We start from the raw sequence: 18,668 nt of genomic DNA, 5'->3' as shown, positions 1-18,668 counted from the left end.
ACCGCCGTAACATGCGACTGGAGTACATGTACGGAGTTAACAGTATGATGTGAAAAGAAGAAAAAAAGAATAAGAAATCCGGCCCCTGGAGTTAAGAGAACAAAACTTTTCTTGCATTGCTAATTGGTGGCCTGGCAAGCCTGATCTAATGCAGCCAGCGAAGACCTTTCCTTTGGGGTCTCGTAAAAAGAGCTCGTGGAAGCCGCACTGGAAATCTCAGGGAGATACAGACCGTGCGCAAATCATCTTCTTTGGATTTGCCTGCAAGTCTGTTGTTCCAGATCTCTCCCCCCCATCCCGTGGGCCTCCCAAAGCTCGTTTGATCGTTCATGTCGAAAAGTCTATTTGATCATCATGTCCCATCGCCCGAAAGAGAGAGAACCCGCAGATAACTTTTGGTAGTGGTGGTGAAAACACGTCTCATCATAAAGCCGAATAGGCCTCCATGCCTTGGGGCCTCATTTGGTCTCATTATGAGTGTCGTCACCCGTGTCGAAGTTCTGGTTGCTTTGCGCCTCGTCACTCTCTTTCGTTGCAAACCGACGCCGTGTTGTGTCTGGTGTTCATGGCACACATCGTCCGTCCTCTGTCCACATGAGGAAAGTTCGACATGCTGGGGGTATCTGAAATCGATCGGAAAAGCCAACGCTATCTATCATGTATCATGCTGTGCCCGTTAAGAAGTCTCGAAAAACGCTCCTTGTGTCCTCGCCGAAGCAAGCAAGCCCACGTAAAGTTCGGCCTGCTTGTTGCTCTTCGACACCCGGACACTCTTCGAGAGTGCAGAGACGTCGAAATAAAAGAAAAAACGAAAAACGAAAAAGCCATGCTGAAAAAGGAGATGACTGGTCCATCCGCCGGTGGAATGTGCATGCCGTGGGCTTTTTACCACCACGACGATGGGCCACTGGCACCGCCTGGGTTGCCGTAGCTGCCGCCGTAGTTACCGCCATAAGCCCCGCCGCTGCCGCCGCCGCCGCCGTATGCTGCGCCACCACCGTAGCCTGACGTTCCTGTTAGTGAGTGCCCCAGGGAAAGAACTTCATGTGAGAACTTACCACCGCCACTGTAGCCACCACCGAAGCCACCACCATAGGAAGGAGCACCGCCCATGCCTCCGCCTCCGCGACGCGCGTCACGAGTTGCAGAAGCACCACGGCCGCCGCCTCCACGGCCACGACCGCCGCGACCACCGCCAAAGCCGGAGCTCTCACGGGCAATGTTCTCCAAAAAGGTGGGAACTTCCTGGTGAGCCTCCTTGAGAAGTTCGAGAAGCTCACGAACAATACCACGGTTCCCACGATTGAAGAAGGCGGTCGACAGACCGGTGTTGCCAGCACGACCGGTACGACCAATTCGATGGACATAATCGTCAATGTCGGTAGGGAGATCGTAGTTGACTACGTGAGTCACGTTGGGGATATCAAGGCCCTGAAAATTTTGTTAGAATGGACGAATATGATTCAGATGCAGAAGGGCAACTTACTCGAGCTGCAACGGCAGTGGCCACCATAATGGGGCATCGGCCATTGCGGAAGAACTCCAGCGCTCGTTCACGCTCACGTTGAGTACGGTCACCATGAATGGCAGTTGCCGGGAAGCCTTGGTTGATGAGAAAGTCGGACAAAGTGTCGGCCATGCGTTTCGTCTCCACGAAGATCAAAGTCAGACCTCCAGAGTGAGTGTGCAGAATGTCAAGCAAGACAGAACGCTTGTCTTGGTCCTCAACATACTCAACCTTCTGGGTGATATTTTCGGAGGTCGAACCAACTCGTCCGACGGACAAGAAAACATAGTCCTTGAGGAAGTCCCGGGCCAGCATCTGAATATCCCGTGGGAAAGTGGCCGAGAACATGAGGGTTTGACGGTTTTGGACGTCGGGCATGTCTTCGCCCTCCACGATGCGGCGGATCTGAGGTTCGAAACCCATATCGAGCATGCGATCGGCCTCATCGAGAACCAAGTACTTGATGTTAGCAAGCGAGATGCGGCCTCGTTCGATAAGATCGACCAGACGACCAGGTGTTGCAACCAGCAGGTCACATCCACGTTCAATGGATCGAAGTTGAGTACCAATGTCGGCACCTCCGTAAACGACGCAAGGTCTCACCCAAGAACGGTAGGCGAATTTGCGTGCTTCGTCGTAAATCTGGGAGACCAGCTCACGAGTAGGAGCCAAGATCAAAGAAGTAGGGAATGCCTTTCGCTGGCGGAAACCACCGCCGGATGTGGGTGCCCCAGTTGGACCACGCTGGAAAGCCTGTGAGAGAATTGGAAACAAGAAACCTCCGGTCTTGCCAGAACCAGTCTGTGCACAAGCCATGAGATCTCGGCCACCCATAACGATGGGGATAGAGTACTTCTGTACAGGAGTGGGAGTGGTGTAGTGCGCAAGCTTGATGTTCGCGATAAGGTGATCATCGAGAGGAGGGTTCGTGAAGGCGTTGACAGGTTCGGGGACATCGTGGCCGCTAGCCTCAACCGGGATGTCATCATAGTTGGCAAAGTTGATGCCAGAATGAGATTTGGAAGGGTCGTCAGGGGCGCCGAACAATTCTCGCTCTACCTTGGGATTTGCGGGGCCTGGGATGTGTTGTCCGTCTTTCCATTGTCCATCTCCTGACCCACGAGCTGAATTGCCGCCGTAACCGCCGCCATGGCCGCCACTGTAGCCGCCACCGTGACCGCCACCATGGCCTGGAGCGCCGTATGCATTCGGGTTGAAAGGACGAGGATTGCCCTGGCCGGCCCAGCCATTAGGCTGAGGACCGCCAGCGGCAGCGGCAGGAGCGCCTGGACCAGCAGCATTGCCCCAGCTGCCATTGTTATTGCTAAACGAAAGAGGTCAGTAAGGGCTTAAATCATTATTTCTGTGAATACCCACGTGTTGTTTGCCCATGCGTTCCCGTTCACACCCTGTGTTGCGGGTTGAGGGATCGAGTCACCTCCAGGAAGAGGACCCGCTCCATCCATGCCCGTGGTTGGCGGTGCGCGGGCACCAGGCTGACCGCGAAGGTGAGGAGGAATGTAGGCAGAACGACCACCAATCATCGGACCCTGTGGAGCGTGCTTGGAGTCGTTCAATGAAAGACCGTTGAGGTTCAAAGAGTCGGCCATGTTGATTATTTCTGTTGATCTGAAATCTGCTGAGATGAAAAATGTCAGTCAAAGTCCTCAAATAGGGATCCCATAGATCGAAGGTGCAGATATTTGGGAGCAGAAGATTCCAGCAAGACCTCGGAGAGACAAGCGGCGAGATCGACTGGAAGCCATGACAGTCGATAAGATCTGCCCGGGAGAGAGGTAAAAGGTTGAGCTGTCGGTGAACGTACACTTCGATTGAGATCTAAACGTTGGCGTAGTAAAGGATACTTGGTTGTCGGAAAGAGGTAGAGTTTGGTTGTGATAGGAGCCCGTTTGATTTAAGTGAGGCTGCTGAGGTGGAAAATGAGGTGAAGATTTGGGGGGGTGAGCGGTTTTTCTTGTCGTTGCGCAGATGCTTTCGTGTCCGCAGATAGAAGAGAGACACAGAACGCCTCTCCAAGTCTATCCGAAAGTGAAACAAAAGGCAGAATGAAAAGACCTCGATGATTGTCAGCGATGGTTGTGATGGGGAAGTGGAAGTGTGAAGTTGGGAGCGTTGCAGAGGGAAAAGTCTTAAAACACGCAGGCAGGACTTTTTCTCGTGGGCGGCGAGATGCACCACTGCGCTGCAGCGTCCTGGGCAGCACTAGAACCCAGTAGAGCCTGGAGCCCGGCCTGCATGCGACTTCTACCAGATAATCTTTTAGTGGCGCTAGCCCGTCGCCAAGGCCAGCTAGACGGGGTTTAGCTAAACTCAGATAAGGTTAAGGGGCAAAAGAATTTTCGGTGGCGACTGCAACCCCAATCAGCGCAACAGCATCGGATACCCAGATGTGATGGAGCAAGCCCGCAAGATTACGGATTCCCGTATCGTCCTATGTCTCAGGGGCCACACGGCTAGTTGGTGGCTACTTATCCGGCACAACATCTCGTCACTATGGTCTGCAAGGCTGTTAGACCAAGAGCTTAGTGTGTTAACCGTCAGTCGTCTACATACGTATCTTAGGCCATGCTTTTCTCATCTAGTTTATCATAGCCAGATCCCCGCCTGCGGAACATGAATACCGCCACACAAATCACAACCAAGAAAATGACAGCCTTCAGCACATATGTTTGCGTGATCATAGCTTCTGCAGGTGTGGTCGAGTCTGCGGCTGCTGGGATGTCCGCTGGCGGCGCCCCCTGTTGCTGCTCAGGTTCTTTGGCTCCATGCCCATCTTCTTCGACATAAGAAGGATGCGCGTCCGAGTAGAGAGGTTCTATCAGGCAGTTTCAGTATAATATTTCGAGCATGACAATCCGAGAGCAGTACCTGCCCTCAAATCTACAGCTCGGCATGGATACCTTCCGCTGGCACTTCGAGCTCCCCACTCTTCACAATCTTGACCGGCTTTGCAGGTCGATCTCCAGAAGCCTTGGGAACGTTTTCGATCTTTTCGACGATATCGTAGCCTTCGAGAACCTCACCGAACACGACATGGCGACCGTCAAGCCAACTAGATATTGTCAATCAGATGTCAGGAGGAGAGAGAGAGATTCGAGCCCATACTTGGTGATTGCAGTGGTAATGAAGAACTGTGAGCCATTGGTGTCTTTCCCCGCATTGGCCATGCTCAACATGCCCTTCTTGGTGTGCTTCAACTTGAAGTTCTCGTCTTCGAACTTGTTCCCATAAATCGACTTGCCACCGGTGCCATCTCCTTTGGTGAAATCGCCTCCTTGGATCATAAAGTTCTTAATGACACGGTGAAACTGCGACCCCTCGTAGCCGAAGCCTTTCTCGCCCGTGGCCAATGCTCGGAAATTCTCAGCAGTCTGGAGGCAGGCAGAAGAGTTAGACGGGAGACACAACGGACAAGTGACAGCTTACCTTGGGAACTGTCTTTCCATACAAGCCCAGGACGATTCGGCCCAGCGGCTCGTCGCCATGTTCGATGTCAAAGTAGACCTTGTGCGTGATCTTGGGCCCCTTGGCCGCCGCTGCAGTCTGACCCATGAACAGAAAGGTTGCGGTCAAAATGACCATTAGCGAGATAAGAACTCGCTGGATGTTGGCCATCTCGAAGATCATTGATGTGCACAGCTTGCTGGGAAATGATCTTGTGAGAGGGATAGGTTGGTAGCAGGTGCGGATGACAGGTGGACGGTTTCAAGAGTGGGAGTGGGAAGCACCTGGAAGTGCCACAGGGGCCCAGTGCTCCGCCCCTCACCCTGCTTTCGCAAGGCTGCGCTACGCCAGTTCCACCCCGATATCTCTGATCTAATGAACTCGCTGTTGCAGAGACCATACCTACATTTAGGCGCTCAACAACTCTTCCCAATCGGAGGGCGCAGTCCGTTCTAAGAAATTCCCCTGTATCTCAACATCGCGAGAGTCGCACCCGGTCAAACATTCTCTCTATCTATATGAGGATACGGGCCTGTGGTCAACCGCAGCATCCGGTAATGTCTGCGGCTTCCTCCTTTCGCTCAGTGTTGTTCAGGAGTTGGTCCCAAGTGAAGGTGAAGGAGCCAATAAACGCGCCAATCAAGATGCAAATGATGATGTACCCTTTTCCACGTCAGTCTGCTGTCCCTGGCTGAGTTCTGGGGGAGGTTCATTACCATTGTAGTACATGGCCAGCAGCATGATGAAATAGGCGACACCGAACTGCACCGTATGAAGAAGAGCTCGAATCAGCTGGCGTTGCAACAAGCTGGCCTTGCCTGCCGCTCCAGATTGACCGACCACGGCTGCCGGTCGAACCAAACGACTTGTCACAGGTGTCGCGTTGGCCTTGCTATTCATTCCCTCGGTGCTCTCTGAGGCAGATTGGCTTCCATTACCCCGGTTCATCAGGTCCCTAGCGGTCTTCTGGCTCTGTCGACGGATAGAAGCCTCATACTCTCGCTGGCTCCTGCGAAGGAATTCTAGACTAATGACAAGGCAAATGACGCCGATGCACGATCCAGCAAACCCGCCGCTGGTCGTGACATGCCATGTCTCGGAGATGAAGCCTATGGAAGATCAGCACAGACACGATTTGGTCATGCTGTGATGGGTGACGTACAAGCTCCAACAGTATCCCAATTCCACAACATGGAGATCTTGCAAGAGTTGTCACCCATGCTCGTCATGCTTGCTGCTGCTGATGAGACAGCAGTGGATAACGTGGTCATCGATGGACTCGTCGATATTGAAGTTGAGCTGGATCCCATATCCATGTTTGCTCGATATCTGTCAACTGAGAGTTCGGACTTCAAGCAGGCAAATATTACAATAAGCCACAAGAAAAACTTACGCGTCTCGAAGGATGTAGGCTGTTGATCTGTACTTATGGTCGCAGACCCCGGCCAGTATCTCCACTTTGAGCAAGTTTCTGGCTGAAGCCGACTTGCCATATTTGGCACGAGCATGTTTAAATATGGTTCTTTATGGCTAACTTGACTAGTGTGGGCGACGAGGCCTGCAGGTACAGTACTGGTCGAAGGTGGATGTAGCCACCAGCTATGGCCTTCATGTTGAGGAATACTTCTCAGTGAATCGTGACCAGGATCATGTGTAATTAGATGTCCTCCATACCCAGGTCCATGTTCCACTGCGTTTGCTCCGTAGTAAACAACTGCGTCCAGAAGCCGTCGTCGTTGATAAGGTTTGTAGACAGAAATGGATTCTCCTCCATGGATTCACTCGTATCCGCGCCACCATGTTCATGGGGGCTCCAGAATTGCCTCGCAGGACATCGATCTTGATACCCCGGTCTGGGCATATTTTGCTCAAATATTGGTCCAGGCCGAGGCTGAGGCAAAGTCTGCTCGTTCACAAGCTGATCGGGAAACGACGTCGAATGCACAGGCGCCTCGTCAGTCGAACTCTTGTCCTGTGGCAAATGCCTGAGCCTCTCGTACGTATTTCTGACATTTTGAAGGATTAGGCCCATAATTGAATAGAGGTCTCGCTTGTTCGTCTCTGCGATGGCCCCTAGTCGTTCCCGGGTGGCCCGCTGCGTCCTGTCACACAGGACCTCCAAGTACTGTTCTAGCTTGACTGTATCGCGTGCCACCTGGACGTCCCACAGCGGTACTCGAGGAACTCCGATCGACAAACGATACATGACGGTGAGACTACAGACCAAGCCGGCCCATTGAGCGGTGCATAGGAGTGGATATGAGCTTAAGGGAATGCTGATGAAGCAATCTACATACCCCATGGCTGCCTGCAGGCACTCGACCAAGATGTCAATGCGAGAAGGTGAGCCAGCGGGACTGCTCGCGTTGTCCATAGGAACCACCGTCGCCATATGTCGCCTGATTGGGGAGGTTGAAGTCAGGAGGTCTTGTTCAAGGGTATGGACGGTAGCAAAGTGAAGGGCCAGCTCGAGGGTTGTGGAGCTGGATGCTGTTGGAGTGAGACTGTTCATAATTTCCTGCGTAGATTTGCGAAAGGATCGAAGATGGGCGTCGACGCGGTCAAGACGGCCTTGAGAATGGCTCTCGTTGCTGCCAATGCAGAGCGCGTTGTAATAGTCGTCTCCTGTTTGATCAAGTTGAACGAGAGGTAAGATTAGTCCGTCTGTTGGGTACTCAGGGGCTTCAGATAGTGATGTTGCACATTGAAGGATGTACTCAGAGTGCTCCAAGGTGTTTGGCTTAGACCATGTCCAGTTTTGCATTGTCGAGATGTGGTAGCATCCAAGGAAAACTCGTCTAGCCTCTCTGCTCCAGAAAGCGTCGCCTTCTGAGTCGGCTGAAGGCGTATAATGGTTGAGATGGAGTCCAACTTTCCGCATCGCGAGAGTTGGAGACGTGTTGAGGCCAAGCTCGACACAAAGGCCAACCGCCATCTGAAGGAGCTGATATGACTGATCCCTCTTGGGGATATGGAAGAAGTGGCCCCATGCGATATAAACAAGAATACTTTGCAGAAGATCGATGCTTTTCTCTGCTTCAAACATGAGCTTGCTGAGCATGACTTCCTTGAAGCTTTTCTCTAGCACTTTCTGCAGATGGACTTCAGCGGACATGGCGACTGCTAAGGCTGCGTGTAGTAGCAGGGGTCGCTCTCTCAACACTGTGGAGAAAGTTTCGTCTGGCGGAAGCACGACAAAAGGAAAGTAGGCACACGACTGACGGAAACGTTCGATGTAGCGTTCAGCGTCCTCCATTGAAAGAAGCCCTTGTGCGATGAGAACCTCAGGGGTGGCATCGTCACCATCGTATGGAGCAAAGCCCAGATTTCTGGTACTTTGAGACCCGGCGCCGGTCTCAGAAGCAGACGAAGTTCTAGAGTCACGGATTCGTGACACAGGAGGAGATAGGGGCACCGTGATCTCGGGAGCTTGAAGGCTACTCCTGGTGGCACTGCTTCTGTCGACATCACTGCCCTGGCTGACCTGAGCAATGACTGCTTCCAGCTTCCTCTCCAGGGCGGCCACTCGTGCTCTGGAGTCAGGCTTCTCGCGCTTGCGACGCGTCCTTGGCTCCTCGAAAACGCATTGTGCGCCTGACTTTGCACACTTCTGACAGACCTCGCCTTCAGGACTAGGCAGGCAGCGCACTTTGAGGGAGCGGCAGGCCTTGCAAGCCCGGGCCGTTCTTGGCCGTGCTTGCGTCGGCATCTTTCCTTGCGGTATCAAGCCGTGGGGTTGGACGGAAGAAAGACAAAGACGGCGTCCGTAAAGACTAGCCGGCGTGTGTCTGCGATACAGCTGTCCATCTTGCTGCTGCCTGTCCTCCGTCTCGAGCTGGCAGCCAGCAGGACGAGACGTCGAGGCGGAAGAAGTGAAAATCGCGGCACGGATGTCACAAATTCGCCGACGCCGACACGTTTGTGGGGGCGAGTTGGCCTTGTTGTGCTCGTTCAACCCATCGAAGCAGTGACATGGCCAGTCGAGAGGTCGATATGAAGCCGCATCATGGATGCTGAATGAGCAAGTTGCCCAGTTGGAATCCACCCTGGCCAGCTTCCTCCTCCGAGGCCACGGTCACGGTAGTGACTGCCAGTCCGCCATGCGGTGCCTGGAGGACACTCGTCAAGTATTTAAACCAAGGTTGGTGCAAGGTTGGTGCATGGTTGAATCCTACCTATACATTTCAACTCTCAAATCATCATCACAGCAAGCCTCCAGGCTCAGCAACGTGGGTTCTCTTTGAACAAGTCGCACGCTTCCCAACATGGCATCCATTCAATTCGGTATATTACTGTTTCCCTTCCAGCTCAGCGATTGTGCCATGCCCCTGGATATCATCTTCTCCTCAACCAAGCGAGCCCTCGCCAGCATGGAAGGCGCCGGGTTCCCAGCCGGCATCTCCGAAAGGGGCATCCCTGAGATTCAATTCCACTACATTGCGGCCACCAGCCTCGATCCAGTCCGACTGTATACCGCAGGCTTCACGACGCTTCCCACCACCACTGTTGCGGACTGCCCCAAACTCGACTACCTCCTCATTGGTGGGCCGGAAACCAGTTACATTCAGAACTTGCCCAGTGAAGTCTCGCGGTTCTTGCAGGAAAGAGTGACAGAGGTCACCACTATCTTCACAACGTGCACCGGTGCAATGGTGCTCGCTGCTGCTGGTGTTCTGGATGGCATCGAGGCGACCACCAACCACGGCGCGGTTCCCCTTGCCCAGCAGCTTCTGCCCAAGGTGAAATGGACGAGGGAGAAGCAGTGGGTTGTCAGTGAGGGTGGCAAGTTCTGGACAGCTGGGGGTGCATGCGCGGGAATGGACATGTTCGCTCATTGGGTGATGGGGAAGTATGGTGTAGATGTTGCTACGTATGCTTTTGCTGCTCTAGATTACAGCCCGAGGGGTCAGGATAAACAGCTGGTTCAGTTGCCCAGCGTGAAATGGACCGCTTGAGCTGCGACCGGGAACTAGGACGGGGCCATCACCAACAAGTTGCCAGACATGACCGCGCACATTGCGAGCATGGGTCCATAGCGCTCATGCTGCGGCATTTGTCTATACAGCTACTGAGTACTGATTTGGGCATGCCTGTGACCTGCTTGATGCTATGATATTTCCATGTTATTCTGGTAGGATTGGAGTTGATGTTCTGAGGGGGTATATTGCTGTTGCCAGGACCATCTTCGAGGGTTGTGGTATGAAATGCTTTGCTTGGTCTTTGTGACGCTGCTTTGGAGAGCAAGGATACTAATGCCGGTCACTTTTACCAATCACAGCCGTCGGCGCCACGGAATTAGTATGGCTCTAATGGCCCCGAGTCAGGTGAGCACAGGGCGGCATGCTCCTCGTCCCAAACGGAGAGAAGCCGCGAGCAGTTTTCCCGCACCTTGCTTGTACCGAGTCCAGAGTCCAGAGTGAACTATCTAGAAGAACATGAACTGAACCACCCACCGCCAACCATCTCGAGGTAGTTCTAAAGGCGGAGGAGGCGGCAATCATGGTGAGCCACACACCGATCATGGCCATCCGGTCATGTGGTGTCCATAGCTCCAGCCCGCCGACTGCAGACTGACATGGTGTCCGACAGGTCTTTATTCTGGGGGTCAACTTCCCCGAGCACCGATTCATCTGGGTACGAGCACTGCCAACTGAGTCCATGACTACCTTCGATGGTCCGATCTGGAAGTGTTGCTAACGCACATTCATCTTCATTACAGCGCTCGCTCGAGACCTTCTTCGGCATCGGCCCCTACAGTCGCCAACGCATCATGGCCCGCTTCCACCTGCACGACACGATGAAAGTCGGCGACCTCACCCAGACCCAAGTGCTCGACCTCACGGCGCACCTCGATGCCATGAAGCTCGAAAACCACCTGCGCCGCCAGATCCAGCAGGACATCCAACGCCTGAGAGATACCGGAACCTACAGAGGCCGGCGCCACGCCATGAACTTGCCGGTCCGCGGCCAAAATACCAGGAGCCAGATCAAGACGGCCAGAAAACTCAACCGGGTCGAGAGACACTGAAGCTACGGATATGTTCTTGTCTGGTTGTGTGGGATGTCTTGATTGCCGCGCCGTTGGCGGTGGCGGAGGTCAAGAGAGGAGATCGACTTCGTTGGTCTGAAGGTGCGGTCGTGTACGAACACCTGAAGGAACCTTGCATCGTCACAGGCGTTGGGGGAGTCAGGGCTTTAAAATGTACACTTGTGTCCTTACGAGCTAGACATGGGACAGTGGACATGGACTGTTCCTAGCCGAGGTTTAGGCACGAGGGAGGCTGATAGTAGATCAATCTATAACTCATATGTGTACCGTACCGTGAATCCCAGGATTGCGGCAGGTGCTAGTAGATCAGGACTCTTTTGTTCCACAGATTGTCTGCTTCTAGATACAATACTGCGTTGCTCAAAGATTGGTCGTCACCGTCATGCTATTACTCTGCACCAGCAGCGTTGATGGCAGTCCGCCAACCAACACCTCCAGGTCACTGATATATCTCAGACTGTCAGTCTCGCTTCTATAGGTGCCTTCAACTGGTGCTGGCAATGTGGTGAAGATGACCGCGGTATCATCGCTGTTTTGCGATATCAGATCGTTGAGGATCAGATGCTGTGCCCGGCTGGGAAGGTCATTGAACGACAAAGGTGCCGCAGCAGCTGTAGGATATCCCGACGCGGGTTTGGGAGGGCTGCCATTGTCCTTGGCCCGCTGGTAGATGGAAACACCCCCGGATTCTTCCGGTTCGTCAGCCTTTTGTCGTCGTGGATGAGGATCCTCTGCAAACATGATCGAAGGCCCTGCACCTTCCTCACTGGCCATCTGCGTTGCTGGCACCGGTTCAGATGTAAAGTTGGGCGACGGCGTTCGGGGTCGTTGCGAGCGCATCGCCTCCAGGCCTTTTCCTAGAGAAGCCGAGCGCCGCTGTGAGCTTTCACTGTCGGCGATTGGAGCAGGACGCCCTCGATTTTGCTGTTCATCCGAACTGTCAAGGATGTTCTCGTCGAATTGGATCAATGGTTCAGGCGGACTCGATCGTCCTTCCCTATAGGTCACGTCCTTTGTTCTTTTGAGACTTGATTTTTTGGAGCTCGCTCGACTGCTCTTCTTCGGCGGCGTTCTCACAGATCTTGGGTCTCCTGAGGGTGACGGTCGAGCGCTTGCTTCCTCTTCCATGAGACTGCCTTCAGAGGATCCATCGCCGTCGTGGTATTCTTCATATTCTGCCTCTGTGTCCTCCTCTTCCGATTCGGAGCCATCAGAGTCGCTTGGGTGAGACGCGTGTCGACTGAGCATGTCGTCATCCAGGCGCGACGTTCTCATAGAGAGACTCAAGCCAAGGCTAGAGAGGTTCCCGAAAGATGGCCTTTTCTTTGGATCTGCCAAAATCCGGCGCAAGCCCTCAAGACGAACGATGGAGTTCTCCCTTTTCCTTTGCAAAGATGCGCTGGGCCAAACGCTGTCGTCTGCAACCGTCAAAGCGTCCACAGCGCCAACGTCAGCAGATTTCGACTTTCCTCGGATGATTTGGAGTTCGCGCCACCACAACTCGTCTTCCAGCACTTTGTTGACTTGTCCCTGCGTCTCATCGTCGACGTCCTCTCCGTTAACGATGCAGTTGTAAGACTTGACGGAGCCACAAGCGAGCCAGAAGACCAGTACCCGGGCTTGGATTCGAAGATTTTCTAGGAGAGTAGTGACACGACTCCTTTCCTCTTCTACGTCTGACTCATATTCAACAAACACCGCCACGCGAAGTTTGTACGCTTTCTTCCAAGACGGAACAGTGTGAAGGATGCAGCCCAGTTGCAAGATGAGCGTGTAGGTGTCAAAATTGGTCGTGAGGACATTTCGACCCTCACCCTCGCCATCACCCTCAGCATCTGCTATCACCTCAGCCGACATTTGGATCGGCCATAGGTCGATGTATTTTTTGGTTAATTCTTCCGGGCTCTTCGGTAGCTCGAGGTCATTGAAACCAGCGGCAATAGCAACATTGGTCTGAAGTTTGAGTATCATATCCTCCAGCACCATGACATAGCTTTGGATGTCGGTCCGCTTCTCCACATAACAGGTATCAGTCGGTAGTTCACCTCTAATCACGCTCCTGCTCGTCCGGCGCTTTTGAGGGGAGGCGTGTTTCCGCTCAGGGGGAGGGCTAGGGACATCTACCAGCGGTTGCTCGGCCCGGAACTGTTGTAGGTTATAAAATCCGAATATGACGATGTTGGGACGCATCCCGCCCAATCCCGCCGAAAGAAATATATTTCGGGCTCCCCATTCTATGGAGGGCGAGATGGCAATGTTGACAAAAGCCTTGATTTTCGAGAAGTCGATATATTTGTTCCAGGCTGCTTGCTGACGACGAGCCTCGGGTACCGAGGCGCCAAAGTCCTGAGTGACAATGACATGTCCGATGATAAAGAGAGCTCCCTTCTTGAGCGAGTTACAAAATTGGATGAGCTTGTAGCCCCGTCTCGGGTCATTGACAAAGAGCAGGACCTGAGGTCGCCAGAATTTGACATGCTCGCTCTTTAGCCGCAAGAGATACTTGCGGACTTGGTGATAGATAAGAACCTCCGAGATGGATCCCCAAGGCTTCGGTGGGGTGGTGTAGTGGATCAGGATGATCAGAATCAGAAGGAGGCAGACGGAACCCGAGGCCGAGATACCATCGACAAAGAACATGCTACCGACACTCAGCAGCGCTCCCATGAGGGCAGTCCACCAGTTGAAATAGTGGAACGACGGTCGAAAATTAGGAGCGGATCCAATCTTCAGGAGGAAGGTTGCTACATTGAGCGCAAAGAAGGTCCTATTTGACTTGTAAGAATCCAAGGCTACATACATCTGGACACACTCACATGAGATAAGTCATTGTAATGAGAGATGCAATTCGGTTGATGTCGAGGAGAAGTGTAGCTTGAGCAACCGCAAATGTGAAGAATATGGCGTAGATCGGTTCATCATTCTTCTTCGTTCCCTGGCCGAAGACTGAGAGGCCTGGGATCACATTATCTCTGGCAATGGCTTGGAGTTGTTTGGCAGGCCCGATTATTCCCATCAGAACGGAGAAGAGGGTCGTCGCTATTTCTCCAGCCAGAATCAAGACCCCTGAGACATTAGTGTCCTGAACGACGTTGGCGTTTCGATAAAATGATTCTCGGGTGATGCTTGCCGCCATGGCGACGATGACAAGAGCGTATGAAACAAAAGTGAGGGCGAGACCAGCAAGTGTACCCCGTGGAATGGACTTGCTGGGATTCTTCAGGTCGCCTGACATACTCGCACCGGCAAGGATTCCTCCAGTGGCAGGAAATAGAATTCCAAAAAGATCTTGATAGTTCTCTTTCGTGCGTAGCTGACTGCCCGCAGCACCACGGGTGAAATGAGGCAGAAGATTCGCTTTCAAGGTGTCGACACTGAGACCCGTAAAGCGAGTGTATTGCTTGGTAGTTTCAAAAGGTTTCATAACAACAGCTGAGAGGGGGATGCTGAACGTGGCAACGAGGAGAATAACGAGCAAGCTGTTGCTTGCGCGGGCGAAGATCGTACTTCCAGCCAGACAGATGGCGACACAAATAAGGACAACAACAGTGCTCCACAGGTATTGCCACCACCCTCCTTCGGGTAGAGTATTCGCCCAGTTGCCAGATACAGACCCGAAATTATAGTTCAAGCAATCAATGAGGCCAACAGCATTCATACCGGTGTTGAAGACGAACCCGAGATAGGAGACAAGGCCGATCGCGCCACCAAATTCGGGCCCCAAAGATCGCGAAATCAGGTAATAGGCGCCTCCACCTCGAACGATACCGTTGGAAGCAACAGCCGAGATAGACAACGTGGTGACGAGATCGATCAGATAGGCCGCCACCAACATGGCAAGCATTCCGACCACTCCACTCTGGCCGAGAATGAACCCAAACCGGATAAACATAAGGATACTTAGCACGTTCAGGCTCGTGGGAACGAAGACTCCAGAAAGAGTGCCCAGCTTTTCTGTGCCTCCAACAGGCCGGGGAAACCCACCGACCCTGGGCGGAGAGGACTTCTCAGCCTTGTTCGGGCCATCACGGTCTGGAAGGTCGGCCAAATACCCCTCTGGCTGGGCAGTCTGATTATGCCCTAGTTCCAAGGCCTGAGGAAATGGCGGAGCATCTCGAGGGCCGTCGAAGGTCCCATGAATCTTAGAAGTCGACAAGTCGTCAGGGCGGGTAAAGGGAGCAGTTGAGGCGGTCGAGACTGCTGTTGGTGGCCTCGAAATCGTGTAGGCAGAGTCTTCGGGGCCTGACACTGGTCTTTCTTGGTCATCTGGTAGAGCTGGAAGCGAAGACCTTCTCAATAGTTGGGCAGCATCGTCGGTGGCCGTACGGGTTAGGAACGTGGGACGACTTCGAGGGAGAGTGCCTCGTCCCAGATTGGGCCAATCCTTTCCTCCTGTTCCAGCCATGATGATCCGTGAAGACGCGTCTAGGATCTAGATCCATCATCCACCTAGGGTCAACATGGACAAGCGAGTGGTCACTGCGAGATCATTCGTGTAGGGTGTTATAGCGACGAGGCTGAGTCGTATCTTGATGATGCTGTGATAGTGTATGTACCTATCACCCGCGCCACGCCAGCGTAGTGGGTATGACTGTACTCCGTAGTAGTTGCGGGTATCCTCTAGACTCTAGGGGGCTCGGAGGAATAACGAAGACGAGATCTGATGGATAGGCTCAGAGGCAGATGTGTGTCGGCCTGTGTGTGGTGGAGAGAAGCGACAAACTATTACGAGAGTAGGGTGAGAAGAACGATGATGCGATATGGTAGTACGAGTAGTATGGGAGGTAGAGGCTGAGATCTCGGCCTGGGATGGAGCTGCTCAAAGGAGCGGTGTTGGAGGAAAATTCCGGGCTTGGCTCGCCTGGTGGTGGGCAGGCGAGGTACCGGTCTGGCGGGCGGACACACCCCTAACTGGCCCGCGGTTTACGAGCCAGCCGCCCTAAGACGTAGCCTAGAAGCTGTAGCTGTCCTGGCGTCATATTGGCGTGGGTGCCTACTAGGGACATGCAGTACAGTGTAGACCCGGACAAAGACCCAATCAATCTCGTCGCTCTATTTCTCTTGCTGACACCAAAGCCACCATCTGCCTTGATCACCTGCACTTTTCTTTATCTACCACTCTCAGATCGATATTTGGTACATATTGAACCCTCAGTGCCATTGTCCGCTGATTTTATCATTCCCTCTGTGCCACGTATGTCGTTGCGAAATCCTTCGACTCAGCCTGTCCCTCCATGTCGTCGCCCGCTTCCAGACCATTAGAGATCCGTCCAACAAGTCGAGGCCTTTCCCCGGCAGCGGGCTCTTCTGTTCACTCCTCTCACCACTCCAGACATGCGTCGATAGCGCGGTTGTCCTCCCCTGTACCCTCTCACCGTCTCAACACTCCTCCTGTCCAACAAGTTCCCACTCCTCAGCAGATAGCGGCCGATCAATCCAGCGATTCGACTCTCCCGAAACTGGACAGCGCTGGCTCTCTGCCGGGCCCTGGTCAATCTGCCCTTTCTGCAGCCCTTGCTGATGGAGCTCTTCGCACCCCTCCTGGAACCTCGACTGATACGACCCCACGGCCGTCGTCGTCAAACGCCAAAACCGGGCTAGGAAACCATGACAGAATACCAAGAAGCAACTATGGGTCTTTCGATACTCGAGAGATACCCGGGAGTCCCGTACCTACTGAAGATCCTGAAGTAGTAAAACGACATCTGGTGCAGCCAGACCAAGGGTCAGCCCGGCACGGGAGATCTCTGCGCCTGGACCTGAACGAACCAGGCACTGGCTTAGGACCCGATGAATTTTCAAGTCTACGTTTGCAGGGAGGGGACATTACACGAGCTGTCTATCGGTGGGCGGAGGACCAGTCTGGAAATCCACCAGGTCGTACACAGAGAAGCAAGAGCTTCAATGTCCAGCGGCCGGAGCCAGAAAATGAAGTCTTGGATATCCACCACATCCGTGTTCCAGGTGGATTCCGCCGACATTACATACGACGAGCTGCGGGGAGCCCTAGTACTGCAGCTCGAGCCTCGGATGCTGAAGAAGCTGGGGGACACAGCGGCAGGGTGGTTTCCGCTGGACATGCTAAGCCCATGCTCTTCACCAACAATTTCTTGGAATTTCTGACGCTCTACGGGCACTTTGCTGGAGAAGATTTGGAAGAAGATGATGAGGCTTTAGGGCCTGATGAATATTTCTCCTCCGATGCCTGGGATGAAGGCAGTGATGAAGAACCTGGCGAAGACAGTGCCCTGCTCACTGCCAGCACGCATACACTCCGCAAGAGGAAGCACAAGGAGAGGGCCTCCCAAGGTAACAACGGCAGTTTGAATGCAGCTCTGCTACTCCTGAAGTCATTCGTGGGCACTGGGGTGCTCTTCTTACCCCGAGCATTCTTGAATGGAGGCATGTTGTTCTCCTCGCTCGTTCTCCTCGCCGTCGCCGCCCTCAGTTTTCATTGCTTTATCCTGCTCATTAATACTCGGAACAAGGTTGAGGCATCCTTTGGTGAGATGGGCGGCATTCTGTACGGGAAGTGGCTCAGAACATTGATCCTATGTTCGATTGTGCTCAGTCAGGTTGGCTTTGTATCGGCTTATATTGTCTTCACGTCGGAGAACTTGCAGGCATTTGTGCTAGCAGTCTCCAAGTGCAAGAGTTTTATCGACATCAAATTCATGGTCTTGATGCAACTCGTCATCTTCTTGCCCCTGAGTCTGATCCGAGATATCAGCAAACTCGGCTTCACCGCTCTCATTGCCGACGCTTTCATCATGTTGGGGCTACTCTACCTCTACTACTATGACATCTCCGAGATTGTCCACCACGGAGGCGTGGCCGACATTACTTTATTCAATCCATCGACATGGACCCTATTCATCGGCACTGCGATCTTCACTTTCGAGGGGGTCGGCCTGATCATTCCGATCCAAGAGTCAATGAAGAAGCCGCAAAAGTTCCCGGGCGTCCTGGCTATCGTCATGGTCGTCATGACGGTCCTCTTTACCTCGATCGGAGCGCTGTCGTACGCGGCCTACGGATCCAAAACCAAGACCGTCGTCATCCTCAATCTGCCTCAGGACAGCAAGATCGTCAACGCCGTCCAATTCTTGTATTCACTCGCCATCCTACTGAGCACACCACTGCAATTGTTCCCGGCCGTCCGCATCATGGAGAACGAGCTTTTCAGCCGGTCGGGCAAGTACAATCCTTACATCAAATGGCAGAAGAATGTGTTCCGCTTCTTCTTGGTCTGCGTGTGCGCCCTCATCGCCTGGGGTGGGGCTGGCGATCTCGACAAGTTCGTTGCTCTGGTGGGAAGTTTTGCATGTGTGCCGCTGGTGTACGTTTACCCTCCGATGCTGCACTTGAAGGCCGTGGCTCGAGGGCCGTGGCAGCGCGGGCTGGACTATGTGGTCTGCATTTTTGGGTTCGTCGGATGTGTCTATACCACGGCTCTGACCGTGCAGCAATGGGCGGCTGGGAGTTCGCCGAAGGCTCCCGGATACTGTGATTCATAAGCGGACCCCGGCAGGGATGTAAGGGGAGGCTCGCAACCCCTCGTTAGATTGTATAGCAAGTCTTGTGCATTTGGACTCTACAATAAAAGCAGTTGGGTCGGGCCTAATGTGCAACTGCTGGCTAGGACAC

At 53.4% G+C, this 18,668-nt stretch overlaps 8 protein-coding genes across 8 annotated transcripts; 3 read left to right on the top strand and 5 right to left on the bottom strand.

Annotated features, from left to right (window-relative positions):
* Positions 1–885: 885 nt before the first annotated feature.
* Positions 886–3,117, bottom strand: A1O3_08461 (uncharacterized protein; the record flags this gene model as incomplete). The annotated part of the gene is made up of 4 exons (XM_007738559.1): positions 886–1,004; positions 1,059–1,431; positions 1,487–2,831; positions 2,885–3,117. 4 exons carry the CDS (start codon positions 3,115–3,117, stop codon positions 886–888), a joined length of 2,070 nt encoding a protein of 689 aa, XP_007736749.1.
* Positions 3,118–4,086: 969 nt separating this feature from the next.
* Positions 4,087–5,143, bottom strand: A1O3_08460 (peptidyl-prolyl cis-trans isomerase B (cyclophilin B); the record flags this gene model as incomplete). The annotated part of the gene is made up of 4 exons (XM_007738558.1): positions 4,087–4,343; positions 4,429–4,580; positions 4,634–4,899; positions 4,955–5,143. 4 exons carry the CDS (start codon positions 5,141–5,143, stop codon positions 4,087–4,089), a joined length of 864 nt encoding a protein of 287 aa, XP_007736748.1.
* Positions 5,144–5,510: 367 nt separating this feature from the next.
* A1O3_08459 (uncharacterized protein) lies at positions 5,511–6,288 on the bottom strand (the record flags this gene model as incomplete). Its single annotated transcript, XM_007738557.1, has 3 exons — positions 5,511–5,635; positions 5,689–6,081; positions 6,135–6,288. 3 exons carry the CDS (start codon positions 6,286–6,288, stop codon positions 5,511–5,513), a joined length of 672 nt encoding a protein of 223 aa, XP_007736747.1.
* Positions 6,289–6,629: 341 nt separating this feature from the next.
* A1O3_08458 (uncharacterized protein) lies at positions 6,630–8,681 on the bottom strand (the record flags this gene model as incomplete). Its single annotated transcript, XM_007738556.1, has 1 exon — positions 6,630–8,681. One exon carries the CDS (start codon positions 8,679–8,681, stop codon positions 6,630–6,632), a length of 2,052 nt encoding a protein of 683 aa, XP_007736746.1.
* Positions 8,682–9,237: 556 nt separating this feature from the next.
* A1O3_08457 (uncharacterized protein) lies at positions 9,238–9,927 on the top strand (the record flags this gene model as incomplete). Its single annotated transcript, XM_007738555.1, has 1 exon — positions 9,238–9,927. One exon carries the CDS (start codon positions 9,238–9,240, stop codon positions 9,925–9,927), a length of 690 nt encoding a protein of 229 aa, XP_007736745.1.
* A 716-nt stretch (positions 9,928–10,643) lies between these two features.
* Positions 10,644–11,000, top strand: A1O3_08456 (30S ribosomal protein S13p/S18e; the record flags this gene model as incomplete). The annotated part of the gene is made up of 1 exon (XM_007738554.1): positions 10,644–11,000. One exon carries the CDS (start codon positions 10,644–10,646, stop codon positions 10,998–11,000), a length of 357 nt encoding a protein of 118 aa, XP_007736744.1.
* Positions 11,001–11,381: 381 nt separating this feature from the next.
* A1O3_08455 (uncharacterized protein) lies at positions 11,382–15,426 on the bottom strand (the record flags this gene model as incomplete). The annotated part of the gene is made up of 2 exons (XM_007738553.1): positions 11,382–13,788; positions 13,838–15,426. The coding sequence occupies 2 exons, from the start codon at positions 15,424–15,426 to the stop codon at positions 11,382–11,384; spliced, it is 3,996 nt and encodes a 1,331-aa protein (XP_007736743.1).
* An 829-nt stretch (positions 15,427–16,255) lies between these two features.
* Positions 16,256–18,538, top strand: A1O3_08454 (uncharacterized protein; the record flags this gene model as incomplete). The annotated part of the gene is made up of 1 exon (XM_007738552.1): positions 16,256–18,538. The coding sequence occupies one exon, from the start codon at positions 16,256–16,258 to the stop codon at positions 18,536–18,538; it is 2,283 nt and encodes a 760-aa protein (XP_007736742.1).
* Between the last annotated feature and the right edge of the window lie 130 nt (positions 18,539–18,668).

The sequence above is a fragment of the Capronia epimyces genome (assembly GCF_000585565.1).
Source record: "Capronia epimyces CBS 606.96 chromosome Unknown aczIQ-supercont1.8, whole genome shotgun sequence".
NCBI classification, from domain to species: domain Eukaryota; kingdom Fungi; phylum Ascomycota; class Eurotiomycetes; order Chaetothyriales; family Herpotrichiellaceae; genus Capronia; species Capronia epimyces.
Note: the sequence above shows the minus strand (reverse complement) of the source record. Positions and strands in the feature narration are given on the sequence as shown.